At 35.8% G+C, this 23,676-nt stretch overlaps 1 protein-coding gene across 5 annotated transcripts in view; it reads right to left on the reverse strand.

Annotated features, from left to right (window-relative positions):
- The window catches only part of ANKRD26 (ankyrin repeat domain containing 26), a 102,861-nt gene that overhangs the window by 46,331 nt on the left and 32,854 nt on the right, over positions 1-23,676 (reverse strand). For 3 of the 5 annotated variants that reach the window (XM_082449566.1, XM_082449564.1, XM_082449563.1), the window contains exons 7-16: positions 22,837-22,909; positions 21,891-21,951; positions 21,602-21,801; positions 18,346-18,472; positions 17,673-17,734; positions 14,929-15,022; positions 12,790-12,888; positions 12,141-12,169; positions 11,976-12,048; positions 697-779 (exon numbers count right to left, since the gene is read on the reverse strand). In XM_082449566.1, the coding sequence (XP_082305692.1) occupies positions 697-779; positions 11,976-12,048; positions 12,141-12,169; positions 12,790-12,888; positions 14,929-15,022; positions 17,673-17,734; positions 18,346-18,472; positions 21,602-21,801; positions 21,891-21,951; positions 22,837-22,909 (901 nt within the window). Of the gene's footprint in view, positions 1-696; positions 780-3,218; positions 3,477-11,975; positions 12,049-12,140; positions 12,170-12,789; positions 12,889-14,928; positions 15,023-17,672; positions 17,735-18,345; positions 18,473-21,601; positions 21,802-21,890; positions 21,952-22,836; positions 22,910-23,676 lie in introns of all 5 variants that reach the window. The other 2 variants (XM_082449567.1, XM_082449565.1) reach the window with 2 other exon arrangements.

Consider the following 23,676-nt stretch of genomic DNA (forward strand, 5'->3'; position numbering starts at 1 on the left):
TACATTGATATAATACCTGCTTTCATTCAGTTATATTATATTCTAATATCCACTAATGAAAGTGGATAAAACATTGTTTAATAATATTTACTGGTTTCCTACCCTGAAATGAAATAAATTAGAAAGTTATTGTTTGTACCCTAACAACAAAGGTCCAATTCTGGAAGGTTTGATTCCTTAATAGGCAATTGGGTTGATTGTATGACCCCTTCTCTCCCTGAATGTAGATCCTTAGGTTGATTATATAGAGATCACAAGACAGAATAAATCTTTAATCTTGGCATTAGTGACTGGCAATTTGAAACTGCAAATTTTGAACAGCTGGGAATGATTTCTCCTTCCATGACTCTAACTCATGGACCATCATTGACATATTGGTCATAATTTCAACTGCTTAATCATACGATTCAGTATTTGATTATCACCTTCTTTATCATGTAAGGAAGAAGCAAACAATATTCAGGAAATTTTTTTGCCTCAATTCCAAGGACAAAGTTTAACTATAAATTATAATAGATTCTAACAATATTTTAAGCTTTGTAATTAAAGCACTATAAAATCTAAATATTAAATTATTATCTATCGATTCTAAGAGGTTAATTTTTTTTGAAAGGTAATTTCATTTGAACTCTGTTATGTTGTTAAAGCATAGAAAACAATATTGAGCCAGAAATTTACATCTACATTCTTACATACCTGTGAGTGGTTATTTTCACTTCCATCAAGCCTTTCTTGTGCTTCCTCCGAAGTTATTTCTAAGTCTAGTTCTGCTGACAAATCTATATGTTTAGTTAAAATTAACTACTTAGAACAGTTAGATAAAAGACATAATCTTTATAAAAATAGATTTTAAAAATTTTATCAAATGACAATTTAAATTAAGTTTAATCTTTAGCTGAATATTTACTTCTTTAAGAAATACTTCTAATTACCTAAAACTTCAACAAACCATCTGGGAAATACCAGATGTCACCAGGTTACAGGCACACAAACATCTCAAAGATTCATTTACAAATTCATCCACCAAACATCAATGAACAGAACAATCAAAAACCAAACAAAATTTAAAAATACAGAACAAACATATAAAGTCACAATACACTCTGTTCTCTACTTCATACTAGTACTTATTTAACAACACCCCAAGCTTCAACTGCAACATTATTCATGGTTTCCAAAATTACTGTTACTTTTCATGCTTTTATCAGTTCCTTAATCTAAAATGTTTTCCTCTACTCTTCTGACAAATTTCTTTTCATCTTTTAAGACTCAGCCTGCTTTGTGAAGTCCTCCTTGATTACAGCTCTCTTTCCCCAAATAGGTATCTCTTTCCTAGTAGCTACCTTAGTACTTTATAGATTTTTCTAGTGTATCTTTATCACCTGAACTGTAAATTATTTCTTCACATCTATCCTCTTTGCTCCTAGACTGTAGAGGACAAGCTCTTGAAATCATCTTTGTATAAAGTCTTTTTTTACTTAATAATTACTTATTGAGTTCCTGCTCAGTACTAAACATTGCAGTTTAAAGAAGAATGTAGATAAAAGGTGTCAGGGATGGCTTTTCTAGAGATAATGCCTGAGCTGAGACTTAAACAGTGAGGAGGTCAGTCAGATTCAAGGGAATAGAGGGCAGGAAAGGGAGAGAGCATGGAAAGCTGTAGCAAGACAGGGAGAGAAGCATACATAAAACAGGGTGAATATTTGTCTAAAATACAGGGATAGGTAAGAGAGCATCACCAGCAGTTCAGAATTCCAGAGCAAAGGACAGAAAAAAGGGCTAGAGAGGGAGAGTCAGGTAGAAGTTAGATTATGAAAGCCTCGTGTCATTCTAAGATGGCTGGACATTAATATGCTTTAAAGAGTGGTTCACGATCACTGGTGCATTTGAGATAGATCACTCTAAATGCTGCGGGAGGGATGAATTTGAAGGCCATACAAATAAATAGAGGGAGATGAATTTGATGGCATTATAATGCAAAAAAAAGATGATGCAGGCCTACACTGAGGGACTGTTTCCAGAAATATTTAGGATATAAAATTACCAGGACCCAGCATAGAATAAATCTTTATTAAATGAATAAATGCACGAATCCTGGGTCCCTCAAGAACTAGACTCTGCTTATTACTTTATAAAAGGTATCAACTGAGAAGAGAAATGATCTGCATGAACTGTTTTAAGTTGCTTGTATTTAGTGTCCAGTTTTCCTGTTTCATATCTTCCTGTGTTGAGGGGGCTCGTATAGGTGTTTCATTTGAATTCGTGCTTCTTGGACCTACCAAGCTCATGGAGAAATGAGAGCAAACAAGTCACTTGTACAGATTAAAAAAACTTTGAGTTTATAGCTTGTAGTCACTACTCCAGGAGATAACTGAGAACCTTTTGTAAATGTAATATTAATTCTACAGGTAAGGAAAGACAAGAAGATAAAACTATAGGACTGAAAAAAGAAAACAGTGTATGATTTATTACTATAGCCCTGATCATATGACTGCTTCAGGGCACTAAATTAATTGGTATTTATGTAGAACATATATTAGATGTGGTTAATCAATAGACTGGGCATCCTAGTAGAGTTAGAATTGATTTTCCATATACTATTTTTAAATGATCAGCACTCCTTAAAACCAATATCCCTTGTGAACTATTAATTCATTAAAAATAATAAGTTGATATACAATGTGGACACAGCTAAAAAGGAGGGACTATGTAGCAATCCCCAATGATGCCCATTACCGTTGGGAAAGCCAATTCTAAAATATATAAACTCAGAGAAAATATAAGAAACAGTTTAGTATTTGGTTTTGGAGGTGATTTTTAGTTACACTGAATATAGTTATAACTAATACTAATGAATTCAGAGATAAACAAAAATAAAGCTAAGAAACTACATTTTGAGAAGGGAATCTTGAGATGTCTACCTAGGTTTCCCAACTAGTCGCAAAGTTCTAAATATAATCCTGCTACCCACTCTCAGGTGTATGCTAAATACTAGCCTAACGAACTTATTCTCTCTCCTAATTCTCTTTGTTATTTATTATGTTGCTTTGGTCAGAGGAAGAATGCAAACGTCTTGCTAAAAGACGTTTGGCTGCAGGTTGAATAAAAGGAGTAAACCCAAAGGAGATTTTGCCACAAAATGATTTTGGAAACATCAGGATTATGGTGAAGCCATGCCGAGGTGGCCTACGGTTGAGTGCTCTGTGCTTATTTATTACCTTGTTTGCTTTCTCTGTTTTCTGGCAGTTGTGACTCACACAGGTCATGGAGCGTGTAATTCCCTAACAGAAACACCGCTCCAATATTAATCTTTTCTTTATCTACTAAGGTCATCTGTCCAAATTCTGTGGATGCTGACTGATTTTTGGTCATTGATTGTGACACAAATGGATATTTATCATCAACTTTCAAATGCCCGGCTCTTTGACAAGTCTCATTATTGAGCGTCAAACTAGCAGAATCCCAATCTGAAAAATCTGAAAACAAAGTTTCCGTTTATTAGAATGTGAATACTAATACAAATTTGACTAACCTGAACAAATTCTTTCTTCAGAGAAGCAGTCCCATGTCCTCCTCTCCCCCCAAACACACTACTCCTTCCTAGCTTATTGTATCTTACACATCATTGCCATTCATATAGATACGCTAACTACTGTCTCTCATTTTTTCTACTTTTTAATTTTCTAGTATTACTTACTTTGATTCACTCATCAATCTCTATTACATATTCTGTATACCATAAGAGCTTTATTAATAATTAAGTTTCTTCAACATACGAATTTTTTCATTAACAAAATTATGTCTAACCATTTATTTTATGTTTAAATATGCATGACAGTATTGTGTGTTCCAGAGACATGGGTTTTAAAAAATCTTTTAATGAATGGTACTATTTTAATTACAATGAGATGGTCTTTCCTCAATGTACCAATATCTTCAGAACTCATTTTAGAAGCCTTGGATAAATATCATAAACTTACATAAGAAATGATAGCCTTGAGTGACTAATTGTTTCCAGGTAAAAACAGGATAAGTCTAGGTCCACACTAGATCCAAAGAGCATACAGTGCCATAAGACAGGAAATGAATACATAACAAAAATATTTTTCTTTTTTTTAAAAAAACTAAAATTGTCAGATTTAAATTTCTTAAGACAAATCAGAGCTGAACCAAGATGGTGGAGTAGAAGGACGTGCTCTCACTCCCTCTTGTGAGAACACCAGAATCACAGCTAGGTGTTGGACAATCATCGACAGGAAGACACTGGAACTCACCAAAAAAGATACCCCACATCCAAAGACAAAGGAGAAGCCACAATGAGATGGTAGGAGTGGCCCATTCACAGCAAAATCAAATCCCATAACTGCTGGGTGGGTGACTCATAGACTGGAGAACACTTATACCACAGAAGTCCACCCACTGGAGTGAAGGTTCTGAGCCCCACGTCAGGCTTCCCAACTTGGGGGTCCGGCAATGGCAGGAGGAGTTCCTAGAGAATCAGACTTTGAAGCCTAGTGGGATTTGATTGCAGGACTTCGACAGGACTGGGGGAAACAGAGACTCCACTCTTGGAGGGCACACACAAAGTACTGTGCACATCGGGACCCAGGGGAAGGAGCAATGAACCCAGGGGAGACTGAACCAGACCTACCTGCTAGTGTTGAAGGGTCTCCTGCAGAGGCGGGGGGTGGCTGTGGCTCACCATGGGGACAAGGACACTGGCAGCATAAGTTCTGGGAAGTACTCCTTGGCGTGAGCCCTCCCAGAGTCTGCCATTAGCCCTACCAAAGAGCCCAGGTAGCCTCCACTGTTGGGTTGCCTCAGGCCAAACAACCAACAGGGAGGGAACCTAGCCCCACCCATCAGCAGTCAAGCGGATTAAAGTTTTACTGAGCTCTGCCCACCAAAGCAACAGTCAGCTCTACCGACCACCAGTCCCTCCCATCAGGAAACCTGCATAAGCCTCTTAGATAGCCTCATCCACCAGAGGGCAGACAGCAGAAGCAAGAAGAACTACAATCCTGCAGCCTGTGGAACAAAAACCACATTCACAGAAAGATAGACAAGATGAAAAGGCAGAGGGCTATATACCAGATGAAGGAACAAGATGAAACTCCAGAAAAACAACTAAATGAAGTGGAGACAGGCAACCTTCCAGAAAAAGAATTCAGAATAATGATAGTGAAGATGATCCAGGACCCTGGAAAAACAATGGAGGCAAAGATAGAGAAGATGCAAGAAATGTTTAACAAAGACCTAGAAGAGTTAAAGAACAAACAAACAGAGAGGAACAATAACTGAAATGAAAACTACACTAGAAGGAATCAATACCAGAATAACTGAGGCAGAAGAACAGATAAGTGACCTGTAAAACGGAGTGGTGGGATTCACTGCTGCAGCAGAGAATAAAGAAAAAAGAATGAAAAGAAATGAAGACAGCCTAAGAGACCTCTGAGAAAACATTAAACGCAACAACATTCACATTATAGGGGTCCCAAAAGGAGAAGAGAGAGAGAAAGGACCAGAGAAAATATTTGCAGAGATTATAGTCGAAAACGTCCTCAACATGGGAAAGGAAATAGCCACCCAAGTCCATGAAGTACAGCGAGTCCCATACAGGATAAACCCAAGGAGAAACACGCCAAGACACATAGTAATCAAATTGGCAAAAATTAAAGACAAAAATTATTGAAAGCAGCAAGGGAAAAATGACAAATAAAATACAAGGGAACTCCCATAAGGGTAACAGCTGATTTCTCAGCAGAAACTCTCAAGCCAGAAGGGAGTGGCATGATATATTTAAACTGATGAAAGGGAAGAACCTACAACCAAGATGACTCTACCTGGCAAGGATCTCATTCAGATTCCATGGAGAAATCAAAAGCTTTACAGACAAGCAAAAGCAAAGAGAATTCAGCACCACCAAACCAGCTCTACAACAAATGCTAAAGAAACTTCTCTAAGTGGGAAACACAAGAAAAGAAAAGCACCTACAAAAACAAACCCAAAAGAATTAAGAAAATGGTCAAAGGAACATACATATTGACAATTACCTTAAACGTGAATGGATTAAATGCTCCAACCAAAAGACACAGGTTTGCTGAATGGATACAAAAACAAGACCCATATATATGCTGTCTACAAGAGACCCACTTCAGACCTAGGGACACATACAGACTGAAAGTGAGGGGATGGAAAAAGATATTCCATGCAAATGGAAAGCAAAAGAGCTGGAGTAGCAATACTCATATCAGATAAAATAGACTTTAAAATAAAGAATGTTACAAGAGACAAAGAAGGACACTATATAATGATCAAGGGATCAATCCAGGAAGAAGATAAACCAATTATAAATATATATGCACCCAACATAGGAGCACCTCAATACATAAGGCAACTGCTAACAGCTATAAAAGAGGAAATCGACAGTAACACAATAATAGTGGGGGACTTTAACACCTCACTTACACCAATGGACAGATCATCCAAAGTGAAAATAAATAAGGAAACAGAAGCTTTAAATGACACAATAGACCAGATAGATTTAATTGATATTTATAGGACATTCCATCCAAAAACAGCAGATTACACTTTCTCCTCAAGTGCGCACGGAACACTCTCCAGGATAGATCACATCTTGGGTCATAAATCAAGCCTCAGTAAATTTAAGAAAATTGAAATCATATCAAGCATCTTTTCTGACCACAACGCTATGAGATTAGAAATGAATTACAGGGGAAAAACATAAAAAACACAAACACATGGAGGTTAAACACTACGTTACTAAATAACCAAGAGATCACTGAAGAAATCAAAGAGGAAATCAAAAAATACCTAGAGACAAAAGACAATGAAAACACAACGATCCAAAACCTATGGGATGCAGCAAAAGCAGTTCTAAGAGGGAAGTTTATAGCTATACAAGCTTACCTCAAGAAACAAGAAAAATCTCAAATAAATAATCTAACCTTACACCTAAAGGAACTAGAGAAAGAAGAACAAACAAAACCCAAAGTTAGCAGAAGGAAAGAAATCATAAAGATCAGAGCAGAAATAAATGAAAAAGAAACAAAGAAAACAATAGCAAAGATCAATAAAACTAAAAGCTGGTTCTTTGAGAAGATAAACAAAATTGATAAACCATTAACCAGACTCATCAAGAAAAAGAAGGAGAGGACTCAAATCAATAAAATTAGAAATGAAAAAGGAGAAGTTACAACAGACACCACAGAAATACAAACCATCCTAAGAGACTACTACAAGCAACTCTATGCCAATAAAATGGACAACCTGGAAGAAATGGACAAATTCTTAGAAAGGTATAAACTTCCAAGACTGAACCACGAAGAAATAGAAAATATGAACAGACCAATCACAAGTAATGAAATTGAAACTGTGATTAAAAATCTTCCAACAAACAAAAGTCCAGAACCAGATGGCTTCACAGGTGAATTCTATCAAACATTTAGAGAAGAGCTAACACCCATCCTTCTCAAACTCTTCCAAAAAATTGCAGAGGAAGGAACACTCCCAAACTCATTCTATGAGGCCACCATCACCCTGATACCAAAACCAGACAAACATACTACAAAAAAAGAAAATTACAGACCAATATCACTGATGAATATAGACGCAAAAATCCTCAACAAAATACTAGCAAACAGAATGTAACAACGCATTAAAAGGATCATACACCATGATCAAGTGGGATTTATCCCAGGGATGCAAGGATTCTTCAATATATGCAAATCAATCAATGTGATACACCATATTAACAAATCGAATAAAAACCATATGATCATCTCAATAGATGCAGAAAAAGCTTTTGACAAAATTCAACACCGATTTATGACAAAAACTCTCCAGAAAGTGGGCATAGAGGGAAACTACCTCAACATAATAAAGGCCATATACGACAAACTCACAGCAAACATCATTCTCAATGGTGAAAAACTGAAAGCATTTCCTCTAAGATCAGGAACAAGACAAGGATGTCCGCTCTCACCACTATTATTCAACATAGTTTTGGAAGTCCTAGCCACAGCAATCAGAGAAGAAAAAGAAATAAAAGGAATACAAATTGCAAAGAAGAAGTAAAACTGTCACTGTTTGCAGATGACATTATACTATACATAGAGAATCCTAAAGATGCCACCAGAAAACTACTAGAGCTAATCAATGAATTTGGTAAAGTTGTAGGATACAAAATTAATGCACAGAAATCTCTTGCATTCCTATACACTAATGATGAAAAATCTGAAAGAGAAATTAAGGAAACACACCCATTTACCATTGCAACAAAAAGAAAAAAATACCTAGGAATAAACCTACCTAGGGAGACAAAAGACCTGTATGCAGAAAACTATAAGACACTGATGAAAGAAATTAAAGATGATACCAACAGATGGAGAGATATACCATGTTCTTGGATTGGAAGAATCAATATTGTGAAAATAACTATACGACCCAAAGCAATCTACAGATTCAGTGCAATTCCTATCAAATTACCAATTGCATTTTTTACGAACTAGAACAAAAAGTCTTAAAATTTGTGTGGAGACACAGAAGACCCCAAATAGTCAAAGCAGTCTTGAGGGAAAAATACGGAGCTGGAGCAATCAGACTCCCTGACTTCAGGCTATACTACAAAGCTACAGTAATCAAGACAATATGGTACTGGCACAAAAACAGAAACATAGATCAACGGAACAAGATAGAAAGCTCAGAGGTAAACCCACGCACCTATGGTCAACTAATCTATGACAAAGGAGGCAAGGATATACAATGGAGAAAAGACAGTCTCTTCAATAAGTGGTGCTGGGAAAACTAGACAGCTACATGTGAAAGAATGAAATTAGAACACTCCCTAATACCATACCAAAAATAAACTCAAAATGGATTAGAGACCTAAATGTAAGACCAGACACTACAAAACTCTTAGAGGAAAACATAGGAAGAACTCTCTTTGACATAAATCACAGCAAGATCTTTTTTGATCCACCTCCTAGAGTAATGCAAATAAAAACAAAAATAAACAAATGGGACCTAATGAAACTTAAAAGTTTTTGCACAGCAAAGGAAACCATAAACAAGATGAAAAGACAACCCTCAGAATGGGAGAAAATATTTGCAAACGAATCAACGGACAAAGGATTAATCTCCAAAATATATAAACAGCTCATGCAGCTCAATATTAAAAAAACAAACAACCCAATCCAAAAATAGGCAGAAGACCTAAATAGACATTTCTCCAAAGAAGACATACAGATGACCAAGAAGCACATGAAAAGCTGCTCAACATCACTAATTATTAGAGAAATGCAAATCAAAACTACAATGAGGTATCACCTCACACCAGTTAGAATGGGTTTCATCAGAAAATCTATAAACAACAAACACTGGAGAGGGTGTGGAGAAAAGAGAACTCTCTTGCACTGTTGGTGGGAATGTAAATTGATACAGCCACTATGGAGAACAGGATGGATGTTCCTTAAAAAACTAAAAATAGAATTACCATATGATCCAGCAATTCCACTACTGGGCATATACCCAGAGAAAACCATAATTCAAAAAGACACATGCACCCCAATGTTCATTGCAGCACTATTTACAATAGCCAGGTCATGGAAGCAACCTAAATGCCCATCGACAGACGAATGGATAAAGAAGATGTGGTACATACATATACCATGTGATACATACATGTATGTGGTACATACATGTACATACATATTATGTGGTACATAATATTCCATATGATGGAATATTACTCAGCCATAAAAAGGAACGAAATTGGGTCATTTGTTGAGACGTGGATGGATCTAGAGACTGTCATACAGAGTGAAGTAAGTCAGAAAGAGAAAAACAAATATCATATATTAATGCATGTATGTGGAACCTAGAAAAATGATACAGATGAGCCAGTTTGCAGGGCAGAAGTTGAGACACAGATGTAGAGAATGGACATATGGACACCAAGGGGGGAAAACTGCGGTGAGGTGGGGATGGTGGTGTGCTGAATTGGGCGATTGGGATTGGCATGTATACACTGATATGTATAAAATTGATGCCTAATAAGTACCTGCAGTATAAAAAAACAAACAAAACAACTAATACTAAACTTTCATTGGGTTATTTGTATGGAAATATGTTAATATAAATGTTTCAGACATTACATGAAATTCCTAAAAATCTTATATTTGTATTTGTATGGAAATATGTATGGAAATATGTTAATATAAACGTTTCAGACATTACATGAAATTTCTAAAAATCTTATATTTGTATTTGTATGGAAATATGTATGGAAATATGTTAATATAAATGTTTCAGACATTACATGAAATTTCTAAAAATCTTATATGTTCTGGTATAATGTTATAAGTCATAATCCTAGTTATTACTTTAAAATGTATATCTCAGAAATAACTAATTTTCTTGTCAACTGCATTATTATGAACTTTCATCAAATCTTTTACCGTGGTCATTTTTAAGTCTTTTGTCATTTACAGACAGTTCTGGGTGTACTCTGATGATTTTGCAAATATGTTCCTATAAAAGGGTTTCATCTTCAAGAAATTCATGGAAAAGACTCTGACAAGTACAGGTTTCTGGTAACTGACTGTACTGCTGAACTGAATGAATAAGCATTTTCAGAACTCTGATGAAAAACTGATGAACTCATAAAAGTGCTAACAAAAGATCAAGATGAAAAAAAACAATTAATTACATGGGACTGAGTGAACTGATGAGGATGAGTATAATTTTTGTGACTTTCTGTCTGAATTAAAAAAAAAAAAATCCCACAAGGACTCAGAGGCAAAGAATATACAAATCAATTTTCACTGCAAAGTAAAGGAGCTGTTACAGTGGAGGATTACTGGACTGAAGGTCAATATTATGACATAGTATGAGTGTGTTTCATGTTTGGTAATTGCAATCATTGTTGCTTTTGTTGTGGTCATCCATGTACAATGCTTGGTGTCAGTCTATTTATCTCTTGTAAAAATAAAATACAGTGTGTGTGTGTGTGAAAAAAAAAAAAAAAAAAAGACTGCGTCTAGGGCTTCCCTGGTGGCACAGTGGTGGGGAGTCTGCCTGCTAATGCGGGGGACACGGGTTCGAGCCCTGGTCTGGGAGGATCCCACATGCCACGGAGCAACTGGGCCCGTGAGCCACAATTACTGAGCCTGCGCGTCTGGAGCTTGTGCTCCGCAACAAGAGAGGCCGCGATAGTGAGAGGCCCGCGCACCGCGATGAAGAGTGGTCCCCACTTGCCACAACTAGGGAAAGCCCTCGCACGGAAACGAAGACCCAACACAGCCAAATAAATAAATAAATAAATAAATAAATAAATAAATAAAATATTAAAAAAAAAAACTTAATTATAAAAGACTGCGTCTAAAAAAAAAAAAAAAGACTGTGTCTATCAAATCGTCATTAAGGTATGATTACTTTCCCCCACTTTTAATAATCAAAGACCACACACACACACACACACACACAGAGTCTGCTAATCAAAACATCTGGTTGGCTTAAGCTCATCTGTGTAACACCACTAAAATGAAATAATTAAAGTTGAAATACAATTGACATGTTAGCAAGTGAAGCTTTACTCTAGGTAAAGGTCAGAGTTCAAATCAGCATTTTATAAAACTGGAAATATCTTAGAATCTAATAATTAACCTCTGAGAATCCCTAAGAAGTACAGAGATTCCAAACTGAGAACTTTAGGGTATTGAAACATACATAGAAACATCTGAGTTAAAGCTTACATTTTAAAAATATCTTTTTCTTATGCTTGTAAATATCTTTTTTTCAAAACATGGATACCAACAATAACATGTGCCTTATTTATGTCAAATCCTTCAATTAAATTTGCAGAAAAAAAAAGAATTAGGAATATGAAGACTGTGAGCATTTCAAATATTTTAGTGTACCTCTTTCCAGAGTTAAATTTGCACTGCAAAATTTACCTGATCTGGATGTTTGTAAATCCTTCATTCCTACTGTTTTATTAGGAACAGAATCTTTCACTCCAACTGCAGGCTGAATGGGTTTTGAAACAAGTTGATTAATAAATAATGTACATTTGATACAATCTGTAGTTAATAATTCAAGATAAAAATATAAGTTTTTACCTTCAAGTGAGGATATTTTTCAGGAGAATCTAAAAGGCAAAAGGGACATAGAATCAACTACACGTAACTATGAAAGCCAACTATATATTCATGCAGTTAGTACTGAGCAGAATCCTCATGCTTGGCCTTGGCAGTGAATACTTTAGGTTTTGGTGTTTTGTTTCTTGGGGGAAGTTAGGACAGCAACAAGACAGACATATGAATCCACTATAGATACTGAAGAAAAAATAGGAGTACAGGTTTAACAAAACATGCAGTTAAGATTTCAAAAGTAAGATTATGTTCCAAAAGCCTTTATAAAATAGAAAAATGCACATGTATCAATGTGAACATGCTGACTGATGAGGAGAAAAGTGATCTTTAATCAGAGGAACAAATCATGACCCCCGAGAAGGTAAATATGAAAGCTGATGGTAAAATGCAACAGCGTATCTTGAATGCAATACAGCAGCAACATTTACATCATTATACTACAAGTATTTATCATGTTCTTCAATTTGTCCTGTAATTTAGGAAGTGCACAGTTGGGATGACAGTTCAGTTGAATGTATAATTCATTTCTCATCAGAGAAAGTGTTATGAACTGATCAGCTTGGATATACACTTGTAGAATAATAGTTCATAAAAATATTCTTCTTTTTTTCCATACCCATGTGGGCTACTGGTATGCCTACATTTCTTGGATCCTCTAGTTTAGTCATCTTAAAGTTTCTCGATCCACTCATGCAAGAAGGTATATAAGACACATCTAAGAAATAATGTATAATAAGTTTTCAATATCGAAGCACAATTATCAAAAAGGAAAAAATAAATTTTACTGCCACAGAATTATTAGATATTAAAAATCTTTCATATTTCAAAATCAGTGTAGTATTTACTGAAAATAACAATTTTAGCATTTAGAGAATGAACCCTATTAATTTCTTTTGTTTCCAAAATTAGTTTGGTTTAGTATATCATGCTAATGTTTAAAAGGATTTTTGTGAAATAATTGTCATCAAAAAATTAGCTATCTTAGGGACTCCCCTGGCGGTCCAGTGGTTAAGACCCCATGCTTCTACTGCAGGGGGCACGGGTTCAATCCCTGGTCGGGGAAATTAAGATCCCATATGCCAAGCCGAGCAGCCAAAAAAAAAAAACAAACAAAAACCTATCTTAAAAAAAAAAAAACAGCCAATGCTTCCATATTCAAATTAATCTCATTTGAATAACACATACCAACACAACATATATCTTTGATGCCTGATAGTTACAAGGAGGAGCTGGGGTTTACCCCAATTCTGGCACCCACTGCTGCTTCCAGTATTCTCTGGAGCAGCAATGACCTAACCTTGTTTCAGTGTAAATACACTGAAGTCATCTAACAAGAGTTCTCTCAAGTTTCCTCATCACCTCCACAATTACCTCCCTAACACCTTTCTTTCCTCCCCCCTTCTTTTCACTATATCCTTTCCTCTTCAAAGGCAGTCTCTGGATCTGTGGTCTTAATCCTTCCCCTTTTACATTCTTTTTATGGGTCATCCCCACCACTTCTTTTTTCCTCTTTGCTTAGCAGTGGTGCCTTACATCTACAAATTCTACTTCAACGCTTTGCTTCCCTCTGGCTGTAAACACGCTCAGAAAGAAAAACAAAATAATGCTTTTCCTCGATCCTGTTCTGTCTTGAACTATCCGGTGGCTCTTCTTCCAGATTTCTCCAAATGCAAGCCTACGCCCTTGCGACTCTGAGAGCTTGTCAGAAATGCACAATCCCAGACCTGCTGCTCAGCATGTGCACTTTTCACAAGGTCCCCAGGGGACTAATTAAAATTTGAGAAACTCTGATCTATGAGTCTGCTTCTACATTCCCACAGTAAGAGTGGGAAAGCTTTGCTGTTCGTCTCTGACAAGTTTTAGTGCTGGAAGCTCACTTCAAATTTGTCTCACGTTTCAAATACTCTTATCTTCCTTTTTCTAAAGACCTATTTTACTTTGCCACCGTCCTCCAGAGACCTCCGCTTCCTTTTCCTTCATTTACTCCCTGTAACCTCTGCCTCTCTCATTCTTTATTCCTTCTTTCCTCTTCCTCATTTCCCGACTTTCCTTAGGTTGTAGAGTACCTTGAAACAGAACTAATAATTTAGCTCCTTAAACGGGACTCTCAATTTAATCTGTGGCTGACACCAGATGAGATACACAGCTTCCCTCCTTTTCTCATCTTTTTCCTCACTTATGCATTTGACAGGTGATTTTCTTTTTTTTTTTTTTACATCAACAGTGTTATATTTTTTAACAGTTTTCAGAATATAAGCTGCATAGCTTTTTAGAATAAAAAATGATATAACTTCAGGTACATGCTTTAGGACACTTGGTTAAACAACAAGCAAACTGTGTCTTTGAGGACCACCTCAAAAGGGTGGCACACTTCACAGTGTAACTTGATAACAGACATGGAGATAGATGATTATATCATGGCATGTTGTCTACAAAAGAACATCTGGACAGTCAGAACTTAAATAGAACACAGCACACAGTTAAGTATTCAAGCACTGCTTTTTGGCCAAATAAAAACTGCCTAAAAACTGTTGATGGATTTTTGACTAGAAAAAAAGATGTAGCTGCTTAGTTCTTCTGATACAGCACTTGTTTTCCAGAATGAGACAGGCTCAGTTCAACTTGAAATCAGTGTGAGGAATGATTCTTCCTCTTAACCAACAGGTGATTTTCTTTGCCTATTAGAATATATCAGAATTCCCATTTTAAATCAACATGCTGTCAAATGACTTTTTCATAAAAATACAGTTCTTACCTTCTACTTGTCCATTTAATATATTTTTTCCTCTTTGACCTGTAGCTCCAGATAAATGATCAACATACTTCTGTGGAAGACTCTCAGAGATACTCTGTTAAAATTGATATTAATAAGGAGTTGCATAAAGATTTCCTAATCCCCTTCTAATACCTGAAAATACCCTACTTTTTAAAAATTTCCTACTTTACAAGCAATTAGATTTAAAAATAAGAGAAGCATGGATTGAAAACCCAAACATTTAAATAGAAAACTTCATATACACTCTCTAGATCAAGTCTATCTTTTATCCTCATTTGGCTACTGACTCTGTAAACTGAGCATGGAAAGCCAGAGGAATTATTTTCACAGACAAAATACTGACTTACAGGCACATTTCAGCAAAGAATTAACTTCAAAACACCTAACTCTACTTTGCATTCCCTGTCAAAAGAAGAGAGTATTTTTAAAAAATATGTATTTAAATAAATTCTTTAATAAGTATACTTGCTATAAATTTAAAATATTTCTAAAGACAGAAATCTTTTAGTATTAAAATAATATACTTGGCATGAAACGAAACCATGAAGTATGTCATGTTGAGCATAAACAGAACACTGTAGAAGCTGCTTCATTTAGGTAAACAAGGGCTTACAAGAATCTGTTATTTGAAAAAATTTTTATTGGTAGGAAAAATAGTTGAATTAAATAGCGAAGTAGTAAGAAAAACTTTTATGTTTAAATAATAGCAAAAAATTTAAATATAGTTATGCAACTCTTCAAAAAAGTATAGCAAGCTTTAATAAGGGAAGAATAAGAACATTTATTTATTAATCATCTAAATGTGCCAAGCTTTTATTATGCACGTTTTATTTTCTACATACAACAACAATAATAAAAATGATTGTAAGGACAGTTACCCCACTTCCTGTTTCCTGGTCATTCCAAGATGCGAGAATGAAGTGACGAACAGATGGGATCCGCTGTTCTCTGTCCAGAATGTCCCTCCCCTGGACCCTCACATGACTGGCTCCTTCCCATCCTCCCCTTGGTAGCTTTTCTCACATGCAGATCTTTTCTGACTACCTAAATTCCACTCCCAATCCCATCCCCATCCTAACTACAAACTCTCTCAATGTTGTCTAATGTAACATTCTCCATTTTCTTTACATGAAGGACTTAACAGTGACTTATAAAGGATTCCTGTTTGGTTTTATGTTCCCAACACTACAGCCTAACCCCTCAATTGGTACAGTCAGTGTCTAACTGCCCAGCACATAGTTGGTATTCAATAACAGAATTTATTTAAGATCAAAACATTTAAAATGTCGAGAGCACCTCAAGTACCAAAGCACTCGATACCTATAGGAGATCTCCGATAACAGTCTACAGCCACCTAACATACCCCAAACTAGAAATCCACATGCCCATTCTAATTTCCCCATTCTTAACACTACTGTCATTTTATTGTCCTTCAGGTTTTAAAAAAGTGCCCCAGCATTTAGTGAGTCACTAATTGCCACTGTGATCATTTTTGTCTTACATTTCTATAGCACCCTTTACAGTTTACAATGTGTGTTCACAGCCGTTACCACATCTCTTCCCTATACATACCTGAGAAGTGGGTACTAGTACCATTTTTACGAAGGAGGTCACTGACACTCAACCAGGGTAGACAAGTTTTTCCAAGATCCCACAGCTAGTGACAGACCAGGATGCTACCATGTCTCTTGACTTTAAACATAGTGCTGTATCACTGCAGCAGTTGCCTATGTCTAACAGATCAGGCCCTTCTTATCTCTTTCCATAGCTGTCACCTTACAACAGGTCATCATTACTTTACATTTACGTTACTTCAAGTACGGCTGCCATAAAGGTACTCAACGCACACTATTTTAACTATCCAAAATGGTTTGTACTTATTAAAACATCGCTAAACCAAACTGTTGTTATTATAACGCCACATACTTATTATTCCCCATTCTTTTGCTTCTCTTGAAATGTTCCTTGCAGATCTATTTGACAATCCAAATGTAACAATACTTTCAAGTCTCAGGCACTATCTTGTTCAGGTCTAAGTGGTAAAAAACTACATTTCAACCTGTTTCTCTCTGAACCTCACTAGGAGTTTTACACATTCATATGTACCAAAGAAACATACATTTGCTTGGGAGACTGGGACTGACAGATACACCCTACTATACATAAAATAGATCAATAATAAGGACCTACTGTATAGCACAGGGAACTCTACTGAATACTCTGTAATGGCCTATATGGGGAAGGAATCTAAAAAAGAGTGGATATATGTATATGTACAAATGATTCACTTTGCTGTATACCCGAAACTAACACAACATTGTAAATCTACTATACTCCAACAAAAATTTTTTAAAAAAAGAAAAGAAAAAAGAAACATACATTTGGCCATAGGCTGACCTGGACTAATGCTTCAGTTTTTAGATAAATTTAACTTCAGAACCCAAACTGATTCCTTATGACTTCTAAGCCTTGGTTTTTGCTCTATACGACACTGGTTTCATTAGGTGAATCTTGCAAATTAACAAAAGTGCACTATGTGGTAGTTATTATATTTAGCACACAATTATTTAATTAATTACAGGTTAAAAATATAAGGAAAAAATTTTGATGGGCAAATGCAAAGGTGAGAAAGTAAAGTCAAAGCATCTCCCCTTTTATGTTTTAACATCACTCAGTGCTTATATTTTAAAATAAAAAAAAGTAATAATAATAGAAGACAGTACCTCAGAATCCCAAGGTGATTCTATATCTTCCTCTTCTCCTAATCCTAATGCTGACATCATATCTGTAAAACGCAGCCACAGATACATTAATGAGAACATTTACTACTATGAATTTTAAATACATATATAAGTCTATCTCCATCCACAAATATTTCAATAAAATAAAATAGCAGAAAAGAATTTCGGAGGGTTGAGGCCTTTTCAGGAAGAAAAAGTTGGTAGTAGTTGGGATACTTCTGAAGAAACAGAGCAAAAGAAACATACTTAAAAAGAAATGGATATTGGGACTTCCCTGGTGGTGCAGTGGTTAAGAATCCGCCTTGCAATGCAGGCAACACGGGTTCGAGCCCTGGTCCAGGAAGATCCCACATGCCGCGGAGCAACTAAGCCCGTGTTCCACAACTACTGAGCCTGTGTGCCACAACTACTGAAGCCCATGAGCCTAGAGCCCATGCTCCACAACAAGAGAAGCCACCACAATGAGAAGCCTGTGCACCGCAACGAAGAGTAACCCCCGCCTGGGCAATAAAGACCCAATGCAGCCAAAAATTAATTAATTAATTAATTAAAAAAAAAAAAAGAAATGGATAGTATATTTGGATCTACACACTTTAGATGTTTTTATACTAGCCTTTAAGCACAGAAAAAAATTCATAAATATTCACTAACTTACCACTCCTATTATTTTTGTGTGCTCCATCAAAAGAAGTCAAATTGTTATGATCTGTTTGCTCTTGCGGAGCACTTTCAATATCAGTATCATTTTCTTTTTCTCCAATTTCTGGATCTGTTGCTCCTTCCTATAAAAACAAAACAAAATAAAACAAACACCTAATTCCAGAAAACATCATATTCATTCATTTGGTCATTCAATCAATCAGTAAGACAACAAACATTTACTGGATCTATCAGATCATAGGCACTATCCTGGGAGAAGCTGGAAATATAAATAGAAGCCCGATTCTGCTCTGTATTCTAGGAGAAGTAGAGCTACATGACAACAAATAAGAAGAGAAAAGTATCATTCAAAAGCTCTACAATTGATGCGAACAGAGTACAGGAAGGGCACAAAGGAAAGAGAAGTCAGCTGTATCTGGGTAGCTCAGGAAATGCTGCAAAGACAGGTCTGTGTCTTAAAAGACAGACACAGTGTAGAGCGGGGATGTGAAGGGGATTCTAGAAAGGGCAGCCTGAGCAAAAGGACAAGGTGTGAAACAACATAACGAGTCACGTGGAAAACTAGAACACAGTTACTGGGAATGGTATGGAGAGACAAAACTGGAGGATCAGAACCAAACCAAAAAAAGCAAGTGTCCTCCTAGAACATGAACTTTCTCCTTCATGCGATAGGGATCCACTACATAAGTAGAGGCGTTACATCTTCACAAATATATTTTAGAAAGGTCACTCTGGCAGCAACGTAAAGATGAACATCAGGGGAGCAAAACTAGAAAAGAGCGTTTCAAAATTATAAGTGAGAAAGTAATAAGAAATGAAAAATGGTAAGCAGGTAGAAAATACTGAACTTGATGAGCAACAGGATGTGGTGATTTCAGGGAGGGATGGGGTCCAGGATTTTTCCTGCTTCGGTATTTCAGTGATGTTATCTACTAGGATGGGGAAGACAGATGACAGAGTAGCTTACAAAGAGTCAGGAAAGAGGAAAGCATCAGGGACAATGTCTTCAGTTTGGGGCATAACAAATTTGAGGCACCCAGGGGACTTAGAAGAAAGATTTGGATAAATACATTTGGATTAGTAACTTACAAACTTATTCAGGAAAAGCATATGATGTTAAGAAAAATATCTGTAAAATATACTAACCTGGTATAATTAAATGATGCAAACCTATGCAGAATTCTGAACTTTTGAAAATATAAACAAGACTGGGGAAGAAAACTATGAGATTCAATTTTTCGATTATATATTGCAACATTTGTTTCAAGGATATAAAATATACTCTTTCATGAATATGTGCAAATATTCATTTCTGGGATATTATAGCAATAAGCATTTTTAAGTTTAATGAAAAGATTTAATTGTAAAACACCAATTCAAGAGACTACAAGAAGACTCCTTTTCAAAAATTAATCTTAAAAGACAAGTTTTAAATTGTAGAAGAGAATGTTTATGTGATTATGGAATTATGAGGTATTTTTAAGTACTACTATGATGTAAGAAAGAAATATAAAACCCTATTTTAAAATTCACATGGTTTTCTTATTCACCTGTGAACAGCACGCTAATAACTCTTCCTATCTACGCCTTATAGAATGGCAGTTAAAGATTGGGGAAATGATTTAGTATTAAAAAAAATTAGTAAAACTATGATTATCCAAGTTGGAGATTTAAAAGTTCTCAGATACATCTATGATTAACAAACAGGACCCAAAATTCACATCAGGGAAGAACAAAGGGACTAAAAAATCAAGTAACCAGGATTCCTGAGTTTTACATATGAAAGAATTTACATGTTAGTTTAACTTGTATAACAAAATATTTACATGCTAGTTTAACTATAAATACCAAAGTTAATAAAGTTTCTCAAGAATAACATGAAATGTACCTATTGCTGGAGATATTTTAAAAAGTAAAATATTATCTTCCAGAGATAATTTTGTACACTCTGCTGGTAATTTTTCCTTCCTTATTATTTTATAATAACAAGTAGTTTATATTAGAAAAAAATCATAAATTGTGATTTCATTCATTTGATGTGTGTATATGTGTCCATTATGTGCAGATATTACTAGGAAAAGGTAAATCAGAATCTCTCCAGAAAAAAAGATTTCTATATTTTTTTCTTTAAGACTGTTGCAGTTTAAAATTTTCTCATTTAATGACTTGAAATTAAGAACCTCATTTACATAATCAGAAATTATAATCTTAGTGAAAGACTAGATAAAATACTTATTTATTTCCTCTCTGTTTATTCTCAAAAAGATCTAAAACACCTACCAAGATGATACCAAACAGTAAGATAAATTAGTTAAGTAAGTTAAGTATATACCAAACAGTAAATAAGAAACCACAAGAAACAGAAGGGCCAAAAATTCTTAATTCATAATAAATCTGATAGGGCCTAAAACAGAGCTCATCTTGCATTATCTATGAACAAAGGTTTTGCTAGATTAAATATAAGACATCACTTTATTAATTTAAAAGTGAGAATTTTTTAAAAAGGAAAAAACTTCAAATTAAGACTAACTTCCACATGGAACTATATTCAATATCTTGTAATAAACTATAATGGAAAAGAATTGAAAAAAAAAGAATATAGATATATACATTTATATGTATAACCAAGTCATTTTGCTGTACACCTGAAACTAACACAATATTGTAAATCAATTACACTTCAATTAAAAAACAACAACAACCACCAAAAAAAGGTAAGGATCAAATTTTCTTTCAGATCTTCATAAAAATCAACTATATGTCATTCAAAAGAGTACGAGCATTTTTTCCCATGACCTGACTTTCTCTTGTTAATTTGAATTTGAAATAATTTCTATCATATTTTATAATATAGAGTTCCTGCTCTCACTTAACCCCACTATTTCTGTTGTGTTTGTATAATAATCTCTCTCATCTTGACCCTCATTCAATCTTTACATTCATCTTGTCCTTCTTAAATGAATTCTTCCCCTTCATCCCCCTCCTCATCTTCATATTCATCTAGCTGTTCTTTCTAGTTGCTTTCTAATTCTTTCCTTTCATAATGGCATACTTCAGAATGGTTTACTGCCACCAACGTTCATAAATCTCAATCCTGCACATATATTGCTCTTGTTATTACACTGTTTTCTATCGTGATCTTGAGGAATTCCATTTCTGTAAGGGATCCTTTTCATCACTGTAAGAATCAGGGGGTTGGTATGTGAAAAAGCACAGAAAAAAAAAGTTAAAAACAAAACAGAACAACTTACCTTTGTAAGACCAAGGCCTGCTAAAGACTTGAGAGGTTTGGGGAGAGGTTCAGGTGATGGGAAAGCAGGATGAGAGACGCCCTGGAGTCTGATTGATGGTTTGGGAAAGGTTTCGACCACATCTTCATTTTCACTATCAAAACTATTGTCCTCAAAGAAGGTTCTCTTCTCTGGTCTCACGATGCCACATTTTGCTTCTACTATAGTGAAAACAAGGTGGAGTACATGAGAACATCTGTAATTTCAAATCAGTGAATAACACAAGAAGGACAGTCTTCAAATAACTTACTGTTTTTCTTGGATTGCTGAGAAGCACTCATTAGCTTTGTTAAGCTTGGTTTCAGGACATTCTAGAGAAGAAGACAAGAGCTTTAAGAATAAGAAGTATTGGGAATTCCCTGGTGATCCAGTGGTTAAAACTCCATGCTTCCACTGCAGTGGGCACGGGTTCAACCCCTGGTTGGGGAACTAAGATCCTGCACCGCTTGAGGGATCTTAATTCCCCGACCAGGGATTGAACCTCGGTCCTTGGCGGTGAGAGCGTGGAGTCCTAACCACTGGACAACCAGGGAATTCCCTGAATATACGCTTAATGGAATGCTTCAGAAAACACAGTGAAATCCCTTCATAATATGGATTTTGAGAAACAGAATTTTAATTTCTAAATTTCCATAATTTCGACAGTTATTTTAGTCTTAATGCAGAACCAAAGACAGAAAGAGAGAAAAAAATGCTCTCTCCTAACAACTCTATGATACCAAAATAAAAATTGTCCAAGAAAAAAGAACTAGATGATATATGCTATATAGTTTTGGAACTGAAAGGCCCCAGGAAAATTCTGTGATTATTACAATAAGTAACTGTACCCACTAAAGATTTCATTTAAGCATGAGTATTATATAAGTCACGTCAGTATGGTTGAAAAGTCACAGTAAGAATCCTTATCCTTGACCAAATTTTATATTTCCTCCCTTGTGGGAAAGCGCTTCCCAATACACTTTTCCTGTCACTATCTACTTCCCAGCCCATTTTCTCTTCAACCCCGACCTTCACTATTTAGCAAAGTAAAAACAAAATTCAACTAGTCATATTTTTATAAAATGGTTTGCTCTGACCAACTTTCTATTACAAACATAAAACAATGAGAGGTAGACCACTGCTAAATTTTAAAAGTTAATACTACACAAAACTAAATTCAAAGCAGGAAAACTAATTTCACAAGAGAGAACTTTTACCTTGGTATCAAAATCTAAGTCTTCATCGTCTGATGTAGGCCATGAATCATCAACACCAGGTTTGTTGGAAAGCCTTCAGAGCAAAAATATATAACAAAAATGAGTGACTTCATTTCTTTAAACAAAAACAAACAAAACAAATCAAGTGAAAGGTTGGTTATCTATATATTAAATGATGTTTCTTGACATCATTAAAATGTGGCCTCTGCTTTAGAAAAGCTTTTAGTTACCTATTTCTGCTTCCATCTCTCCCAACCTATGAAATATCTAGCTAAGACCCATTCTTAGTTCCCATAACAAAGGGTGACAGCCAATATACTGGCAGAGCCTGAGAATAATTTGTTTTCACCAAAAGTCCTAAAACCTGAACTGAAAACCCAATTAATGGGTAACATAACTTTTGTTTACCAGAACTGGAACAAACCTGATGACCTAAAACAAAGTACAAGGATATGTTGTTCCTTCTCCATTGTCCGTCCCTGGTTCAAAGACTAATCTGTGTCCGTCAAAAATGGCAGTCTTGGTTCTCCAGCAGGGAAACCACTTATTAAAGAAGGCCCCCGGGGCTTCCCTGATGGCGAAGTGGTTAAGAATCCACCTGCCAATGCAGGGGACATGGGTTCGAGCCCTGGTCCGGAAAGATCCCACATGCCGCAGACCAACTAAGCCCGTGCGCCACAACTGCTGAGCCTGCACTCTAGTGCCCGCGAGCCACAACTACTGAGCCCACGTGCCACAACTACTGAAGCCCGCGTGCCTAGAGTCCACGTTCCGCAACAAGAGAAGCCACCGCAATGAGAAGCCCATGCACCGCAACGAAGAGTAGCCCCAGCTCACCAC

Source organism: Balaenoptera physalus, assembly GCF_965194825.1.
Source record: "Balaenoptera physalus genome assembly, chromosome: 2".
Taxonomy (NCBI): Eukaryota; Metazoa; Chordata; class Mammalia; order Artiodactyla; family Balaenopteridae; genus Balaenoptera; species Balaenoptera physalus.